Raw genomic sequence first — 19,728 nt, forward strand, 5'->3', positions numbered from 1 at the left:
ACAATACTCTTACTCAAGTGAAGAGGGAACAACAGAAATTTAATTTAAGGAGTATCCATATGAAGCCTAATTTTCGGCAAAAAGATTGTGGCTATTTCAGCCTGCATTTGAATATTGCTTTACACAATCACTCAGTTTCTAGCTATAGGGTAACATCATGAATGTTTGGTATTGTAAAGGCTCTTACATTTCTATGTAAAGATCCCTCCTGAGACCACTGGAAGAACTATGGAAAGTGTAATATGTATCAGCATTTTATTCTGCTTTGGGACTTATTTCTTCTACAGTGTGAACTTCAGGCTATGAATAAGACAAAATGCTTTTCAGTGGGATGAGAAAAAGCCACTTAACAGGAGGATCCCCCTCATTTCTCAACACTCCTTTGTTCAGTGAGCATGACAATAGCAGTTTCTCTTTTTGTCTTTGCATTATATTTACATGTGCCATGTTTTAATCTTAAAAACAACTGTATTAATACTAATATCACTATTTATAACAATAGTAGTTACTACCAGCTAGTGATTGCTTATTTGTTGTTAAGCACTAGGTGAAGTTAATGCTAAGTACATGAATTAACTCAAAAATTAATCCTAACAACTGTATAAGGTAGGCGCTATTAAAGGACCCTTTTGTCAATGAGTAAATTGAGGCACAGAGAGGATAAAGAACTTTCTCCCAATCACCCTGCAAGCAGAAGAGCTAGTATTGAACTTGAACCTACACAATCTGATACTAGGGTCTGTACTATTTACTACTAGGCCATATCATGGTCCCCCTTATTACTGAGGAAATAATAAGTGTTCACATATTACAGAGATTAACAATAAAGTCCTGAGAAGTCAAGTTACTTATGGAAGGCATATGGCTAGCAATGTCTACTTCACTTAAAAATAAAAGAGAATCCTTTTTCTCTTCTCATTCTTCCATACTGAAGCCATTCCACCCTCCTGTTTGCAGACATGCAGTTTTCTTCTCAGGGAAAAGAAATTATAGTGAAATTAATAAATTAATTAATAAAGAAGTGCTTAATCTATTTGATAATGGACAATAACAATCAAAATGATTTTCATTAAAGAATTAGAGAGTATTTTTTAAACACATTGTATTTAGGTGTTTAAAAGTAAGAGCAGTAGAAATATCGAATTTCATGGACTTGGAGGTATCTGAATGAGATTTTTTTTTCCTTTAATATTTTAACTTGCCTTTATCCTAATTAAACACAAGTTTGTTCGTCATATGCCAAACAATGACTTCACAAACTTTGACACACTTTGCTATAGGGTTGGATGTTGTTGATCTAAGATGATAACAAGTTACAAGGTTATAAAGTATTTCAAAAAGCATTTGCCTAATAATTCCACAGAATGGTTGTTCTATAGAGACTTTGCTAACATTATTAATTACTCTGTTCTAATATGGGCACAGAGGAACTGAGTGATTTGTTGGAAAAAGTTTTTTCAGTGCATATGAAATTCTGTAAGATTCTAGCATGCTTTTAAGGATGCCAGCAAAATCACTTCTGAATAATAATCATGAATTATTTATACATAAACAAGTGTCATCAAGGAATGAGATAGCTAGTCGGGTTTTAACTCTCATCTATATGCCTCAGAATCTTTTGCCACTGGGTGTCTCAAAAGGAAACTCTCTCGAGGAAAATGTAATTTAGTTATGAAAGAAGGTCCTGAGGGATTATATTCTCTTATTGTTTCTTACCTTTGATCTTTTCTGGATAAAGTAAAAGACCAATTTTTAGACCTTGGCATGAGAGTTAGCATTTTTCTTGCTAAAAAGAACAACAAAATAAAATGATCATACCTGGAAGATAACCCATTTGGAAAGAAAATTTGAGTGTGAAATTTTCCCCAGTATTTCCAACATGTTTTTATCACCTTAACTTTCTCTGATACTACCTATGTCCCCAGATCTAAAGTAGACAGGGAACCCCACACATGCATAATTAACCAGGTTTTCTATAAATCTCATCTAAACATGCCAAATCAACAAAAAGAAGCCTTGACAGGGCATGTTTTGGAAGGCTGATCTGGATTCTATAGTAAGAATAAAAAATAGGGACATTGTGTGGAAAAGTCACTTCCCTCAATACTAAAGAAGGCAAAAACATACAGGCTCAGAACTGAAAAGAGCTTTGGAAGCCATCTTGCACAAAATTGAGGAAACTAAGTTTAGAAAATAAAAGTGACTTTCAATGCCACAGAGTTAGTGGCAGAGCAGAAAGGCTTCCAGACTTCAATTTCTCTGCTGGGTATATTATCATAAGGCCTTGGTGCTAAGTTCAAAAGTTATATGAATGTGGGTGTAAGCATCTGAGGAGAATTTTTAGAATACAATTAGTGTAACTGACATGCTATACAAATAATCTTCTGATATAAATTCAGTGTGAAAGAACTAGAAATTCAAATAAGGCAGACACAGCTCATCTCTCTACAAAAACCTTCATCTGGTTGATCAAGTTATTTGGTGCTTTTGAATCTATTGGATTGTTAGTTACTTCTTAATAATGCAAAGATGGGAAATAATTTATTTTGCACATCAATTACTTAGAAGGCAGACATGCCATATATTTTATATTTGTTGCTGATAAAGATAGTATAGATGCTGAGATTTGTCAGATATTTCCAAACCTTTGATACAGATGACAAAATAACTCATAACAATAAAATTTTCTTGTTTTTAAAAGCCTAAATCATTGTTGGAGCACAGTATCCCTGCTGAACACTTAACAAGGGAAATCATCAGCAGATGATAAAGAAATGACAATGGACTAATTATCCCATATAAATATAAAAAAGTAGAAAGCATAATAGATTTAAAACATCGTCGCAGTTAATTGCTCCACTGTGATTCAGACACTTCCCAGATCTATGCCTGGAGTATTTCCAACACAATTTAAAGAGTAAACTCTATATCAGATTCATAAACAAGTAAGTCCAAAAGTGATTTTAACAATACATTGCTAATATTATAAATGTGTCAGGCCCTGTGCTGGACCCTGAAAAATAGCCCTGCTCCCTACACTATTTCCAGATATTTAAGTAGGAACTCAGATACATGCGATAAAGAAATGAGCAGTGTAATGGAATGCAGGGGAGTGTTGGTTAATGGAATGTGGTCAAATAAAAAAAAAAAAAATGCCGCTGTTGTTTTTTAACTCTAAAGCTAATTTATTATCTCTGCTATACTTCTCTACTTAATAATTGCTGACAATAATTGCCAGGGGTGAAACAAAATGCATACCATTGACTAATGATATTTAGAAAAAGTGGTAACAGTATACCGCTATATTTTTGGGTATATTGTTACCATCTATACATATTAAAATTAAATTTATACATGTGATGTGATATACATAGAGTCATATATATATAAATATATATATAAATAGTAATTTATATGTATATATAATAATACTTTTATTATAATCATATACATGAAATTATAATAGTTTCAAAAATAATGAGAAATTGCAAATATCTTGATAGCATTTTATATGGGAGCAGTATTTTTTCTAAAGCTGACTTCTACATGACCAATCTCCAGATGCTTTATATAGGTATAATGTATTCTTTTCTCTCTCTTCATAGACTCAGCTTCTGTCTATGTAGAACTTCTGGCATTTTCAATGTTTGAACTTTCTCATCTCTATTCAGATGGTATCTTCAAACACCACCCAATTATCGAGATCCCTCAATCCTTCCTCTTACACATTCTTACATGTTTACCATGTTACCAATTCTCTGATACTGGTCCTGTGTATGCCCTTTCTCCTACCATGTCACAACTGTAATATGCTTCCTTCCTGCTCACTGTCACCTGTTCCCTGCAAATTCTTCAATGTTGCTATCTTAGGCCTCATGCTCAGGATGAATGGGCACTAAAAGAAGATCACACATAATTGGGTATTTTATACTGAAATGCTTGGCATTGCAGCCACTCTCTTGCTTTTTCTTAAGGGTTCTGTGGCTATAGTGATTTATAAGTTTTCCCAGTGACAAGTGAGAGGCGTGTTCCTTCTCCTTGTGTTCTCGTATGAAAAACTGACTTTTAGGAGATGCCAGCAAAACCACAGTCAACCACTTCGGAAACCCCAGCAGACCAGAAACAGGTTATCTCCATCCTTCATTCTTCTTCCCCTTCTTCACCAGTTATAGCAGTAACCTAACTTCTCACACAATTTCAACCACCCCTTGAATAAAGGGTTTTCAAAGATGTAAGTTTCCAACATGGCCTTCTCACTTCCCCTCTCCTGTTCTCAACATCCTTCAGTCATAGGGCACTTCTTCTCAGGTAGTTTATTGATAACGAACACTCAAGGTATCCAAAATTAAGCTAAGTAGTTTTCTGTATGTTTAAGCTCTGAAACAGAAGTGAATTAAATAGAAAGTACATATGTAATTGCTTCTTTTTTGTATTTGCTCTTCTATTCCTGCCACTCTTACTTCATTAGGTTTTTCTTTTAATCACTGGATAGAATCTGAAAACCTGCTATACAAAAGAATCTGGAACACTCTAACAACTCTTTGCAGGGTTTTTTTTACCTTTTTAAAGGGTAAGATCAGTTGAGAGATCTATATGTGCAGAAGGAATAATAAAAGGTCCCCAAATCAGAGTAATCCATAATCCTAATGATCCAGAGATTTCATACTTAATGTACCTGATGCTTAAACACCAGTCAGATTAAGTTTCAAAAGTTATTTTTAAAAAGCTGATATTTTGCAAACTGAATATCCAAGTGGTTTAGTAAGGCTGTGACTCTACTAATTATGTACCTTCATATAACATATTCCAATGCTTTAATGTAACAATTTCTATTTCATCTCCTGTGTCTTGGGAAATGAATGCTCTTGGTCCAATGTATAAGAGTAGACACTATTGTTATCATCAAATCCTTTCTGGAAGTAGCAGAATATAAATATTTAATAGATAGAATTTGATTAGTATCTTATTTTAAAACATGACTATATTGCTTTCTTTGTTTAAACAGCACTGTGAGAAAGTGCTGGTAAGAAATATATTCAGAAATTAATGCTAGAATATAAAGATGCTGTCACAATTTTACATACTGCCATACTTTTTAGAAAATAAAATTGTTGGACAATTATTGTCTGTTAAATTTATTACATAAAAATGCAGGAGGCAGATGATGATAATAGTGTTATTCTATTTTCAGAGAAAAGCATCCTGAATACATATGGTGTTCACCACTCCAGAGAGAATAAGTGATATTTCGCTGAAAGATGCTCATGGGTAAATTTGTAGTGTAAAAGGATTTGAGACTGAAATGAAATGAATACCATCCACTAAAGAATGATGTGTTTTGTACTGTCTCCACATCATTCAGCTCTTTGTATGAACTTGCATCAAGGGCTCACTTTATTGCATACTAATGGGTTGCATTAAACCTCATGATACTTTCATACCAATTCTGATAACTATAAGAAAATAACTCCCAGTATGAGCATTTCAATAATTCTACCATTTGAGATTCAGGTCAATTTAGTCCGAATATTCTTGTCCAATGTGAATATATGTATAAAAATGTGAGCTGCAGGACAGATAGGTTCAAATTCATACCTTAACTGTGCTAAAAATTGCTATCCTGCTTATTAAATATGCTGTCAAGCTCACAATGTTTTCAAGCGAGAGTTACTTACTACAGTTTTCTTCATCTGAATTATCACTGCAGTCATTTTGGCTATCACACCGCCAGTGATCTGGAATACAGTTGTTGTTTCTACACTGGAATTCGTGAGGTCCGCAAGTCTTTTTATCTGTAATAAAAAGAGCCACAGTTTTTGTCGTTGACTTCCATGAAGATATCCCTCATGATACCCTTACTGCCATGCCAAATCCAGGGCAAATGACATTTCCTCAGACCTTAAATCAGTTACTAATTGAGAAGCATCTCTAGGAAAAGCTGAAGGCAAGTGCTAAATAAAATTCACCCTACTGTCTTATGTTGTTATCAGTCATGCTTTCATCACCAGCTAATTACAAAGCAATTGATTGGCCCACCTATATAAAGTCAACACAAATCAATCAAAAAAAATTATTAAGAACTACCATTCTCTTTAGGACACTCCCTCCCTAAGCCACCTTCTATATCTTCTTTAAGGCAGAAAAAGAAATGGTATTAATCAGATCCTGAGACTGTCATCTTGTCTTTCTCCCTAAGAATTTCTTACTCATAATCTACTTATCAACTGATCTAAACTTATAGATTATAATAAAACTTAACACCCATAAGGACCTTGAAAATTAATAAAGTGCCATCTCACTTGAACTTCTAAACAATCCCCCACTGAGTGCAAGGACAGGTATTAACTAGCCTTTCATTTTACAAATGACAAAAGGCAGACTTAGAGTTTAGAAGCTTGATGAATTTTTACTACCATTAAATGGCACAGTCAATATATATATTTGTGTGTTTTTACTCTTGCTTTAGTGCTCTTTACAACAAATCTGTGTTCAAACTGAGCCAGACGCAGAATGCATGCAATAAGAATTTATTTAAAGTTTAGGTTACATATTCTTAAGTTTCTATAAGAGTAATAGCTAACTGTATATAGTTTAAAGCAGTGCATCTTAAACTTCAATGTACATATATATAAATTACTTGGGAATTTTGCTAAAATGGAGATTGTGATTGAGTTGATCTGGATTTCTAAGAAGCTCTCTAGTGATGACATTGTTCTTAGGTCTATGAAACATACTGAGTAGCAAGGGTCTGAAACATAAAGATGGGATAAATTCAATAATATAATGATAATAAAATTATAAATGTCAATGTACAATTTAGGACACATTCTCCTTTCATATACATAGATCAACTCCTTATTCTCAGCTCTTTTCGAGATGCACAGTGAGTTTAACAACTCACACTAGCAAAAAAAAAATAACTAAAGGAGAGGATAAGCTATTTGTTGCTGGTTGCTACTCTTTCCTTTAAAATGTGTCTTATAAAATTCAAACTCAAATAAGATTATGAAAGCAAAAGTGATTTAGATATAATTAGAAAATTAAATAATGAACATCTATTGAGGATCCAACCCACCTCTTGGCTAAGCATTTTCATAAACATGATCATATTCAATCCTCATAACATCCCTCAGAAGTATTATTATATGCATTTAAATGAATGAGAAAAAATAAGTCTGAAAGAGTTTAATTTTTTCAATCTTACAAAAAGTATTAAATGGCAATGGAGAAATTTATATCCAGATGTTGCTCCAGAAAAATTTAACATTTCTGTAGAAATTCTCATGACTTCAAATTTGTCTATAGATAGATAGAGATCTTTACATATGTCTACATATAAAGAGCCTGTATTTCCCTTCCTCCTTCCCTCCCTTTCTTCCTTGCAGCCTACCAGCCTGCCAATGATTATTCAGACCCCAATTTGTGTCATTGTGTTGAGTGCTGTGTTTTGTGATATATCTTTTTTGCCTATGTTACACCTAAATTTAGATTTTAAAATTGGCTTAAAATCTGTAGAAGTTTTAACATAGCATTTTGCACATTTCACTCAATCAAGAATTGTGTTAGGATGATTGGAACTTAAATAATGACCATTGAAAATAGGGGATTTGGTACAGAACTATGTAGATGGTTGTTTCATTTTGGCAATTAAAACAAACTTCTCTGAAACCACTACTCTATTTTTGTTTAACATTAGCTTTATTTATTCCTCTCTACATGTTTCTTGCATTATTTTTAAATATTGTTTTAAAATTTTAGAATATAAAAAAGTAAGAAAGATCAGACTGGATCAGACAAATAGACTATAGGACCTAGTGTTAGAACATTAGCCCCAAGCAATTTCCCACGGCTACAAAACGTACACAATAGGTACTTGAGGATGGATACAATAAGTGTTTCTGAGGGGTTTTTTTTCTCCTAAATCCTATTTGTACTTTCTTTTTTCTATGTTTAAATATTTGTATCATATTTTATGTTTGAAAGAGATCTACACTTATATCTTAACAAAAACAAGTTACAGTTCATTGCAAAGATTTCCATTTGGGGCATGCAGAAACAGTAACATTGAAAGGTTAATTGCCTTATGCAAGGTTATTCAAATTTTATGTTTCCAAATTATTTAACTTTTTGATCCATGACATTGCTTATAAAAATTACAAATACAAACTATACAACCCGTATAGACTTTGTTCTGTATTTAAAGTCTCCCTTGAGGAGATTAATGTAAATATAAATATAAATATATTTTTAATGGGAAACTATGAGCAAGGTAAAACAGCAGTTCTCAAATTGGCTACACATGAAAATCACCTGGGAAATTTAAAAATCCCTTTGCCCAGTCAATATCCCACATCAATAAAATCAGACTCTCTGGGGTGGAACCCAGGCATCAGTATTCTTATTAAAGCTAGCTGACTGATCCCAATGAGCAGCCAAGATTGAAAATCACTGGCCCAAAAAACTAATTGTAGAAACAGAACATATGTAATTCCACTTATAATACTCTAGAGTAATTAATATAAAATGCTCACAATATGTACACTTTTCTATTCAAATTGTAAATAGCTTTAGAACAATGCAGTATTTTTGGGGGTATTATAAATATGGAGAAAACAAATGGAGTATCTGAAAACTTGTTTTTTTTTTTTTAAGTTTAATATGTTTCCACATGAATTACAAATACTATTACAAATTTGATCCTCCCGGAGGGACTACCAAAATGTAAAACTGTATATGGTGTATACTGCGATAACTATTGACGCTTGTATATACATGAGCTACTTCTGAAAAAAAAAAAAAAAAATCTGGTGTCTATGATGTTTTTTTGAGCAAGAACCGGGAAAGTGGACTGGGATACAGGAGTGGAAGAGAAATTTAAGTTTCTCATTATGCCAAAAGAAATCCAAAAAAATGTACAAACTACTGGAAGCAATAAATGAATTTGGTAAGGCTATAGGATACAAGGAAAAAATATATATATTTAATTATATTTCTCTATATTAGCAATAACCAGAAATGAAATTTGAAAAAAAAAAAAAAAGAAAACTTTTACAATGGTATCAATAAAATAACAAATACCTAGGAATAAAACTAGTGAAATTTGTGTAATATCTTCACACTAAAAGCTGTAAAACACTACTGAGAAAAACTGAATAATGCTTAGGATAATGCAACAATGTATCATGCTCATGGATTAGAAAACTCAAAATTGTTAAAATTTTCTACAAATTAATATAAAGAATTAATGCAACTCCTATCAAAATTCTAGCTCGTTATTGTTAAAGAAATAGATTATCCTAAAATTATATTGAAATGTAAAGGATTTAGAATAAACCAAAACTGAGAAAGAAGAAAAAGTTGGAGAATTTACAGTATCTGATTTCAAGAGTTACTATAAAGCTACAGTAATTGACAAAATATAGTACTAAACAAAAATGATACAGAAATATACATATGTGGTCAGCTCATTTTCAACAAAGGCCTCAAGTCAATTTAATGGGCAAAGAAAGTCCTTTTTAGCAAATATTGCTGAAACAAGTGGCTATCCATAAGAAAAACATAAATCTTAACCCATCATACTCCATACCAAAAATTAATCTGATACGATCATAAACATAATGGACATGGAAAAATATTTTCATAATCTTGGAGGAGGCAAATATTTCTTGGGCAGAACACAAAAAGCATTAATAGTACACAAAAAATTGGTAAATTGGACTTCAGAAAATTAAAATATTTTATTCTTTAAAAATATTAAGAAAATGAATAGGCAAGCAACATATTAAAAAAATATTTGCACCATATATATCTGGGAAATTACTTAGATCCAGAATATATAGAAATTCCTACATATCTTATACATTAACAGACAAAAGACTTGAGAAGATACTTTACAAAAAAAACCAAAAAAGATATTTGATGACAAAGGTTCTCAAAATCATCAATCACAAATGTACTGCAAATTCAAACCACGAGAATCCACTACATACTTAGTGAAATTGCTCAAATCAAAAAATCCACACTAAATTTTCATGAGAATACAAAGGACCTGAAACTCTCTCGTCTGGTTCTTAAAAAGGTAAACATATAATTACCCTATAACCCAGCAATTTTACATCTAAGTGTTCATGAAAAATGGAAACAAATGTTCACAAAATAAATTTGTATAAGAATTGTTACAGCAGCCTTATTTATAGTAATCACCTTCTAAGATATACCCAGTGAGAATATATCCATTCAACTGAAAACTACTCAGGTATAAAAAAAAATTATGAATTCTTAAGACATAACTTAGAAATGTTTTTAAAACTTCATGCAAATGAAAAAAAAAAACTTCATGCAAATGAAAAATTCACAGGCAAAAGTGTAAATACCATATGAATCTATGTATATGACATCCAAATACAAGCAAAAGTAATCTATGGTGATAGAGAGGAGTTGGAGGTTGTGGAGGGGAATGTTAGGGGAATTGACTAAAAGGTGCATGAGGGGATTTTCTGGGGGGATGGAAATGTTCTGGATCATATTTTGCATGCTGTCTAAAATTGCCAAAACTCATCAAACTGAACTGAACATTTCAGATCTGAGCATATAATTTTATTTTAATTATATTTTAATTAAAAATGACTTCACTATTAGAATTGCAAGGCATTTGGAAAATCCAAACAATTATACTATGGTAAAGAATTATTCATTTAGTCCCTGAATGCTCAGGTATATTCAAAACAGAAGGGTAGTCTGAAAGAGAATTCTGTTAAAAAAAAAAAAAAAAAAAACTGATTTAAGGTCTCAAAATGTAAATGTTCCACACTAAGTATAAGCAACAGCATGGATATCTCACATACATATATCTCCAGAGATTTCTTTATTTGGCATTTGAAGCTACCATGTATTCATTCTGCCCCAGACATTTGTAGTATCAGTTTGTAATTATCTGTCTTCATTTTTGGGATGAGGATTTTAGTAGTAATAAGAGCACTGGATTTCCTAAGACATAAAATGCAATTTGTTATCATCTGATATCACTCTGACCCAAAAGTACAGTTAGCTTTGCCTTCCCTAAAAAGCATACCTTTTGAAAATTTTAGATGGCATTCAAAAAATACAAATAAACCAGTATTTTCTTATAGACCTCAACTACAATATATGTCATTTAGAATATAGAATATAAACAATACTGTTGTCAAAAATTGCATCCTTTTTGGAGGTGCCAAAGGTTTTATTTTAATCTGTGAAATAATGATGCTTCAGGCTGTCTATATCACTTTTTTTTTTCCTCTTGAGAACATCCTAAAAAAATGTATGACACTAAAATGTTTCCAGTGATGTTCAGTAGTGAAAATATGTATAGGTCTTATGTGTAGGGATTATATGTAGGCCTTTCATATATAACACATGTCTTTTTTTCTGGTTCGCTCTGCAGCATAAGGCAAAATAACACATTATATTATTAGGGAAAATGTTCGATGTGAAATGATGCCTATTAGATGTGCATATATATAATATATATTATATATGTATTATTATACATGCATATTATATGTAGTATATATAGTGTATGTAATGTATATAATATATATTATATACACATGCATTTTTGTATATTATTCTTTTTTAATTGTTTTTTTAGAGAGAGGGACTGCATGTGCACGAGTAGGGGGGAGGGGCAAAGGGAAAGGGGGAGAGAGAATCTTAAGCAGGCTCCACACCCAGTGAGGAGCCCAATGTAGGGCTTGATCTCACAACCCTGAGATCATGACCTGACCTGAAATCAAGAGTTGGACACTTAATTGATTCGGCCACCCAGATGCCCTTTTATATTAAATATTCTAAAAAATAATATTTTAATGACCCAATAGATATCTAACCAAACTGAAATTATACACTGTTTCACTAATAAGATTTTACTATTGCTTTAGAAAATAAAATGTCACTTGTAATTTGCCATGTGTTTTATTCAACAGCTGATCAGAATAAAATAGCTTGGAAAAATTTACATTTTGAGGTATAGGACTCAGTTGGCCATCAATTTTAAAATATAATGTATAAAATAATTTTAGAGCAAAGCTGGTAGGAAGACTTTAGCTTGTGATTTAAGAAATGTTGGCATTTCCTCCCCCAGCAAAAAAAAAAAAAAAAAAAAAAAAGGGGGGAATGTGGGGGTTTTGTTGTTCTTGCTAATTTTTTTTTGTAATCACACTTTCCATCTTCCATTTCAGGAAATATTATGATTACAAACAGTTAAGTAACATGCAACAACTATTGTTACAAAAAAAAGTAAATGTAGTCATAGAAACACTGAGGCAAAAAGAACTATGAGAACAATAATCTTGAGCCTCTATCATCATAGCTGCTTGTTTATTTTGTTCCAGATTATAACATCATAGAGTCTCAGAAGTATGGGGTTAGAACAGAGTACCTTCTCTTGCAGAAAACATTGTCTTCCATTGGGGGCAGGATAACCATCTGTGAGCTATCAAAGCATAGCCTCTCTATGTAGCAGTCATTCTTTTTTTTAATCAACCACATATAATTCTGATCTCTCAGTCTAAATTCTCCTCTATGTCTCTGTTAGCATTGTATGGAAACAAATACCTATATATGCTGCTTCACAACTGTTTTAAAACTCCTTGACATTTTGGGGCGCCTGGGTGGCTCAGTTGGTTAAGCGACTGCCTTCGGCTCAGGTCATGATTCTGGAGACCCGGGATCGAGTCCCACATCGGGCTCCCTGCTCAGCGGGGAGTCTGCTTCTCCCTCTGACCCTCCCCCTCTCATGCTCTCTGTCTCCCATTCTCTCTCTCAGATAAATAAATAAAACCTTTAAAAAAAAAAAATAAAACTCTGACATTTTGAGTTCTTCAATAGTGATGATACAAGGGATCATATTCTTTTCCTTATTTTCTATAGCAGGTAGGATCACTGACACCTACTTTTTGGTAATATGAATATAGTAGATATATGCCATTATTATTGGGTCTTTTTGGTCTTTTTGAAATTACTGTTCCAAACTGTAGCTGGTGAAGCTGTTACACATGGATCACTACCTCTTCTGTCACAGGAGAGGACCATATGACCCAGACCTCTTACCCTAGACCACAATTAGTTTGCAATGATCATGTTATTTGTGTTTGAAAGAAAGAAAGAAAGAAAAAAAGAGAGAGAGAGAAAGAAAGAAAGAAAGAAAGAAAGAAAGAAAGAAAGAAAGAAAGAAAGAAAGAAAACAAAAGAAAGATTTAACAGCTTAAACCTAATAGATGATTTTTCTTCTTTAATATTAAATATACAGAGGAAGGCAGTGCAAAGATTGCATGGCGGCTAGACAATAGCCTCAGGAACACATTTTTATCAATCTGCTCTACCACCTTAATTAATGGCTTCCATTGTTCTTAGTCACTCATGGCCCAAGATGATGACTAGTGCTTGAGTCATCACCTTCCAGGCCTGAAGAAGAAAGAGCAAAAAAGCAAAAGAAGAGGGGCTCCTGGGTGGCTCAGTAAAGTTAAGTGTCAGACTCTTGATTTCAACCTAGGTCATGCTCTCAGGGTCATTAGATCAAGCCCCACATCGGGCTCTGCACTGAGCGTGGAGCCTGCTTAAGATTCTCTCTCTCTCCCTCTTCTTCTGCCTGCCCCATGCAACTCCCCGCCTTGCAGGCACACACTCTCGCTCTCTAAAGAAAGAAAAAAAAGCAAAAGAAGAAGCCCTTCTACTCTTAGAAAAAAAAAAAAAACTCTAAAAACAGTCTTCCTGGAAGTCCTATATAACACCTCTGCTTATGTTTCAATAGTCTGAACTTAGTCACGTGATAAAACATCGCTGTAAGGGGAGATGGGAAATGTGATCACTTATTCTGAATAGCAATGTGTCAACCTAAGATTTACAGTTCTGTTTCTCAGGGGGAAATAAAAACTGGGTATAAGGATTGGCATTTTCGGAGTCTCTGTTAAAAACCTACCAAGGCCAATTAAAACCATTGGAGGTGATTTCCATGGTTACTGGAAGAGAGTATTTCTTTCCTTCTGAGATTACAAGTACTATAGCCCAAGTTGCCATAGGTCATTTAAAAACCACATAGGAAGCACCATTCTCAGAAGACACCAACAAAGTAAGGAACAGCTTAGAAATTGAAAAAAAAGATGATAGGGCTCTTATGACTCTGTGTAAATACCTGTATCCAAATTGTTCCTGAAGTCAACTCCATCCACTCCTTGGAATTGAAGCAGAAAATTATTTTGACACTGGTTTGCATTGGGTTTCTGTCATTTACAGACAAGAGTCCTGACTAATGCAAACATTATTCTATTTTATTGCTTAAAAAATGAGGGACTTCTCATATTAATGTTCTTATCTATATGTGCTGATTTACATAATTCCTAGGCTATTTCATTGGTTTATAATTACTTGGGAAATGCAATCTCTTTCTACAAGAAGCCTCAGAATTAGTCTCTATTTTAAAGTAATTTGCAAATCCAGGCTTCCATGAAGATGGGAGATGGTACAAACACCCTTTTTTAGCATATTCTCTATGTGGCATATGCTATTATAGCCTCTAGTGATATTGATTATCTGGAAAGCTGCAGGTTGCCTTGCATTGTAAAATGTTTTGGTGGATCTGAAAATTAATTTCATGTTACTTCTCATCAATCAGGGTAATATTCCTCAATGAACACTTACATGCACAGCCTGTTCTTCTAGGGGAAGTGGAAAGAATATGTGGATGCAACAGCAGTTGAGAATAACAATGCCAGATGTGGCTTGTCCCAGTGGGATTCTACTACTTCTGTTTCACTTTTGAATTTTTATTTATTTTTTAACTTTTACATTATTCTTCTAGGTAGAGAAGAGAAAGGCTTATAAAGTAAAACAAACTACCAACGACATATTTTCTTTATAAAGAGGTGAATCTAAAATAAGCTAGCTCTCAGGAAGCTCCAATAATGACATTTTATAAATTGCATGTCAATGCAATGTAATTTTCAGTGGAAATTTTTTGAATTCACATTATGCAGTTTTAGAAAGTGTCATATTACATCCTGTAATGCCATCTATCGCACTTGACAAGAATTTGTGATTTTTTTTCTTATTTATAAATTTATATTGTAACTTTATGGTTGTGAACTGGGGGGAAGTACTTATTATTTCATCTTGGCCAACACACTGTACATCATCTGCCAAACCCCTTCTATTCCATCTATCATTCTCTTTTCAACAGCCTGTTGTCTTGACAGCTTGTATGGTAATATTGTACAAACAAATTTGCATTCGTGAACCACAGATGAAGGACTCAAATCTCCATAAATGAAGATGTAGGTAGGGCACCACTCTTCCGAGTCATTCTTGAGTCCCCATTACCGATTCTGGTAGTCATATTCTAGCAATTCTACTCATGTTTCCTCATCTAGCTTACACAAAAACAAAAAAAGCCTCTTCCTGCCTTTTTTTCTAAATATTGATTCTATGTTTTATTTTAAAAACAAAGTAAAAGCAATTTGAGGTCACTAAAAAGTGAGTCTACCAAAATATTAGCAAATATACATTTGACTACATTTGTCAAGTTGGTCTGACACAGTTAAGTCAGAGTCACCAGACAATGGCTCGATTCGCTTTACATTTTTGGATGAACATCAAACTCTGATTTGGTGGGAGATAGTGAAGCAGAGTGAAAAGAACCTGAGCACTAAAGTCAGAATTTGACTTGAATGCTAATTCTGGCTCCTATTCATGTACAATTTAAAGTAATTATCTTTTTTGTGCTTCAATTTCCCAAAGGCTAAGAATTAAAGTGAAATACACAGTATTGAAATGAACACCTGGCTTAATAAAGAGTAACTAGTGAAAATTAAGTAATAGTAATAATTAACTATCTACTTAAATAGTAATGATAGTAAATAAATAAATAGAAAAATAATATGTAAAAGTAAGCAAATAATAAATAAAAACAGAAGATGTGGATTTCAATACCAACTTTATCATCAACAAACAATGTGCATTTAGGAGGAAAAAAGTGACATTTATTTAAAAGACTGCTATGTTGCAGGCACTGCTTTGTCCTTTACATTGATAATGTTATTATTTTAAGTGAACAAATGATTTTACTGTAACTTTGTAAGGCATCTTATTTATTTTATAAGCAAAGACCAGGTAACTTGTTCAAGGTCATAAATATTAGAGTCACATAAGACACTTAAATCCTGTGGGAAATCACATTCCTAATCTGCAAATATAAAAGGTTACAAGACCCCTGGGGTTGTTTAAACAAAACGATGCTTTAATTTTATTATCTGCATATCTGTTTAATTATCAGATATATAAAATATTTTCAGCTTGTATTATTCTTATTTCCTGGAAAATAGTATTTTTCTTAATTTTATAAGTACTGCATACAGTATTCTTTATGGAAATATAAGACTATAACACAGGGAAGTAGAAACAAATAGCTCATAGCCACATAACAGAAACTCCATTATGTTTTTCTGACCATGAAAATAAATAAAATATTGTACACTGTATATTTCACTAAAACTTATATAGAAATAATTTCTCTAAGTCATTAAAAATTCTTACAAATGCCATTTCTATGGCTGTATAATATTTATCTAGTGGAGATACTTTAGTTTGGCTAAATAGTTCTATAGAGTTTGGTATTTAAGGTTTAACTTTTTTCCCAATTTGAATAAGGAAGATAACATTTGCAATAAAAATACTTTATTCTACAGTTATGTATGTGGATACATGTTTCAAAAGTCTTCGTTAGTGATAGTCACATCATTTTATACTTGATAATCTTTATATCTTTATCTTGTCCTTAGCATACATTCTAAGGTTCCTTGCACAGGAACTAACATTCTTAGATTGAATGTGACATATTTGTTACTTACTTAACAAAGTGACATATTCTTTCTGCTTGATATTCTGAAAGTCTTTCTCACCTAATATGTATTTATAAATTTATCATTCATGTTTAGAGATTTTGTGATTATATCAATCAGTAATTATGAACATAAAAAAAACCTTATTTTTAATGTAAAATAGCAAACCTTTCTTTGGGATTATAAAACTCAGTGGGAGGTGAAGAAGGAGGGCAACTGAGAGAAAATTTCATTTACTTAGAAACATACAATTAGGTATACATTATTAAATAAAAATCTGGGGTGGGGTGAGAGATACCTGACTCTTAAAACCAAGTAAAAAAAAGATACATGCATACATACACACGCCCCTTCAGTCAGTATGTAGATACCAGTTATAAATGCATACAAAGGATACTGCTGGTTATCTCTGAAACCATATATACAATTGTGCACACACACACACACGTGTGTGTGTTCGTGTGTACTTACCTTAGAAAGAGAGAGAATAAGAGAAAGATAGCTGTAGGTCAGATTCTGACAAGAAACAAGATTTATATGTAGTTACGTTTGTCATTGAATAATAAGCTGTGTGTCCATTTGAAATCTTGGAGGAACTGATACTACAACTGAAGAAAACTTTTCCTTTGTTATTACTTTGTTGCTAGACTCATCTCTGTAGCAAAATATTTCTAACTATCAATTATAATGAATGGTGTATCTTTGTTGTGGTATTGTATATGGAGGAACATTAGGAGCAGTGTTAGGTTTTATTAAAGAAATTTCCTGGTTTTTGAGCAACTGCTCTAAATCATTTATCTAACCAATATGCTTTGGAACATGCATAATGAACTCAGCTAGGAATGCCAGAGTCAAAAATGTGTTAATAAATTTAACTGAGTAGGGGCGCCTGGGTGGCTCAGTCGTTAAGCGTCTGCCTTCGGCTCCGGTCATGGTCCCAGGGCCCTGGGATCGAGCCCCGCATCGGGCTCCCTGCTCAGTGGGGAGTCTGCTTCTCCCTCTCCCACTCCCCCCACCTGTGTTCCTGCTCTCACTGTGTCTCTCTGTCAAATAAATAAATAAATAAATAAATAAATAAATAAATTTAACTGAGTAGCAAACCATTCAAATACTTACTATTTTCTTCTTTTTTAACACTTCTTTGGAGGTTTACATTTGATCTAAAATTTAGTGCCTCAACACTTTGAAAAGTTAAGGTCAAGATACATACACATATGAACATATATTTTATATATACCTATATGTATATGTACACATGCATATAAATGTACATATATGTATGTGTATACACACATGTGATGTATGTATGCACACATTTTTATATACGTAAACACACATCACTTCACTTATTCAATATACACTCAGTTTTTTTAGGATTTTGATTTTGTCAAATTTTCTCATTAAAATACATTCATTTTTGTGCATAAATTTTTAACTTTCCAGTATTGTTCTTTTTTTTAGTATTGTTTGTATTGAGTAGTGTAATTTTTTCCCTTATACCTCTTTTACACTGAATCATTTTAAATTTTATTCCAAAACATGTAAAGCATTTAATTATTCCTTTGTTTTCCATCATAGATAAGAATATTTAGTTTACATCTAGAATGCAATTTTCTTTTATTATTTATCCATACCCCAAATACCTTAGAGAAGCCAAAGTTTATATGGTTTACAATGCTTAGGAGAAATAATGCTTCCAGTATGGTATATGAAGAAAAAGCATGTTTTAGTAATACCAGTTTCTGATGGCCAATCTCACTTTCTGCTAACCTACTTAGTCTCTATTGTGTATGGAGTGCTATAGTGAGAAATAAAAAAGAGCAGGAAATAGGAAATTATGTGTGAATGAGGAATTTCAACTAAGAGAGTTTGAAAATGCCGTATTAAGGGGCTCCTGGGTGGCTCAGTCGTTAGGCGTCTGCCTTCTGCTCAGGTCATGGTCCCAGGGTCCTGGGATCAAGCCCCGCATCAAGCTCCCTGCTCCACGGGAAGCCTGCTTCTCCCTCTCCAGCTCCCCCTGCTTGTGTTCCCCCTCTCGCTGTCTCTCTCTGTCAAAATAAATAAATAAAATCTTTAAACAAATTGCTGTATTAAGAGAGTGACCTTGAAGACTAAGAGAGGAAACGATTAAGACATTGCATTATCTGGGAGAAAGAGCATTCCAGGAAGAAACATGACCATGGAGGAATAACCAGGCCTGGAGTGTCCAAGAAACAGTAGGGAGATGAGATATCTGAAGTAGAGAGAGAAGGTCAAGAGTGGTAAGAGAAGTCAGGAAGACTATCCATTGTCAAGGAAGGGCACTACAGCAGACAAGGCTTTGTGTGGAACTTCTCTTGCTATTTCCCCTCCTTGAAAGAGAGCATATAAATTTGACCTCTTTCTTTTCTTTTTTTTTTTTTTTTTTTTGACCTCTTTCTTTTCTGACAAATGAATTTCACATACTTTTTTAGATTTATGCCAAAGTAAAGATGAAGATTTGGAAGATTGCTAGATGACTGCAGCAATATATTAATCCAGGTCTTGGAACTGCCATGATGAATTCTTTGGCCTATACATATTCTGGATAATTACCTTTTCCTCAGCTTTGGTGTTTGTTCTTACCTACAAAGCTAGCAGGGTGGCATATATTGACAAAGTATACAATAGGTAGTAAAAAGCCAAACTCAACTTTGAAAGAATCTTAAACTAATAACAGTATATATTGATTACAGGTCAATAATTTGACTTCTTGACTAGATTTATTGACTAGAAGTAACAAATAGGTCTATTATTGCAACTAGAATTATATTTTATTTTTTAAAAACATGGATATTTTTTATTTCGTTATAACTGATACAATAAAATCTGTATATCT

General features: G+C 33.0%; 1 protein-coding gene across 2 annotated transcripts in view; it reads right to left on the reverse strand.

Moving 5' to 3' along the window:
- The window catches only part of LRP1B (LDL receptor related protein 1B), a 1,832,840-nt gene that overhangs the window by 139,097 nt on the left and 1,674,015 nt on the right, over positions 1–19,728 (reverse strand). For both annotated transcript variants that reach the window (XR_013447098.1, XM_078070743.1), the window contains exon 67: positions 5,676–5,792. Coding sequence is in view for 1 of the 2 variants with exons in the window: in XM_078070743.1 (XP_077926869.1) it covers positions 5,676–5,792 (117 nt within the window). In the remaining variant the exon portion in view is untranslated. The remainder of the gene's footprint in view (positions 1–5,675; positions 5,793–19,728) is intronic.

Source organism: Halichoerus grypus, chromosome 4 (genome assembly GCF_964656455.1).
Source record: "Halichoerus grypus chromosome 4, mHalGry1.hap1.1, whole genome shotgun sequence".
In the NCBI taxonomy this organism is placed as follows: Eukaryota; Metazoa; Chordata; class Mammalia; order Carnivora; family Phocidae; genus Halichoerus; species Halichoerus grypus.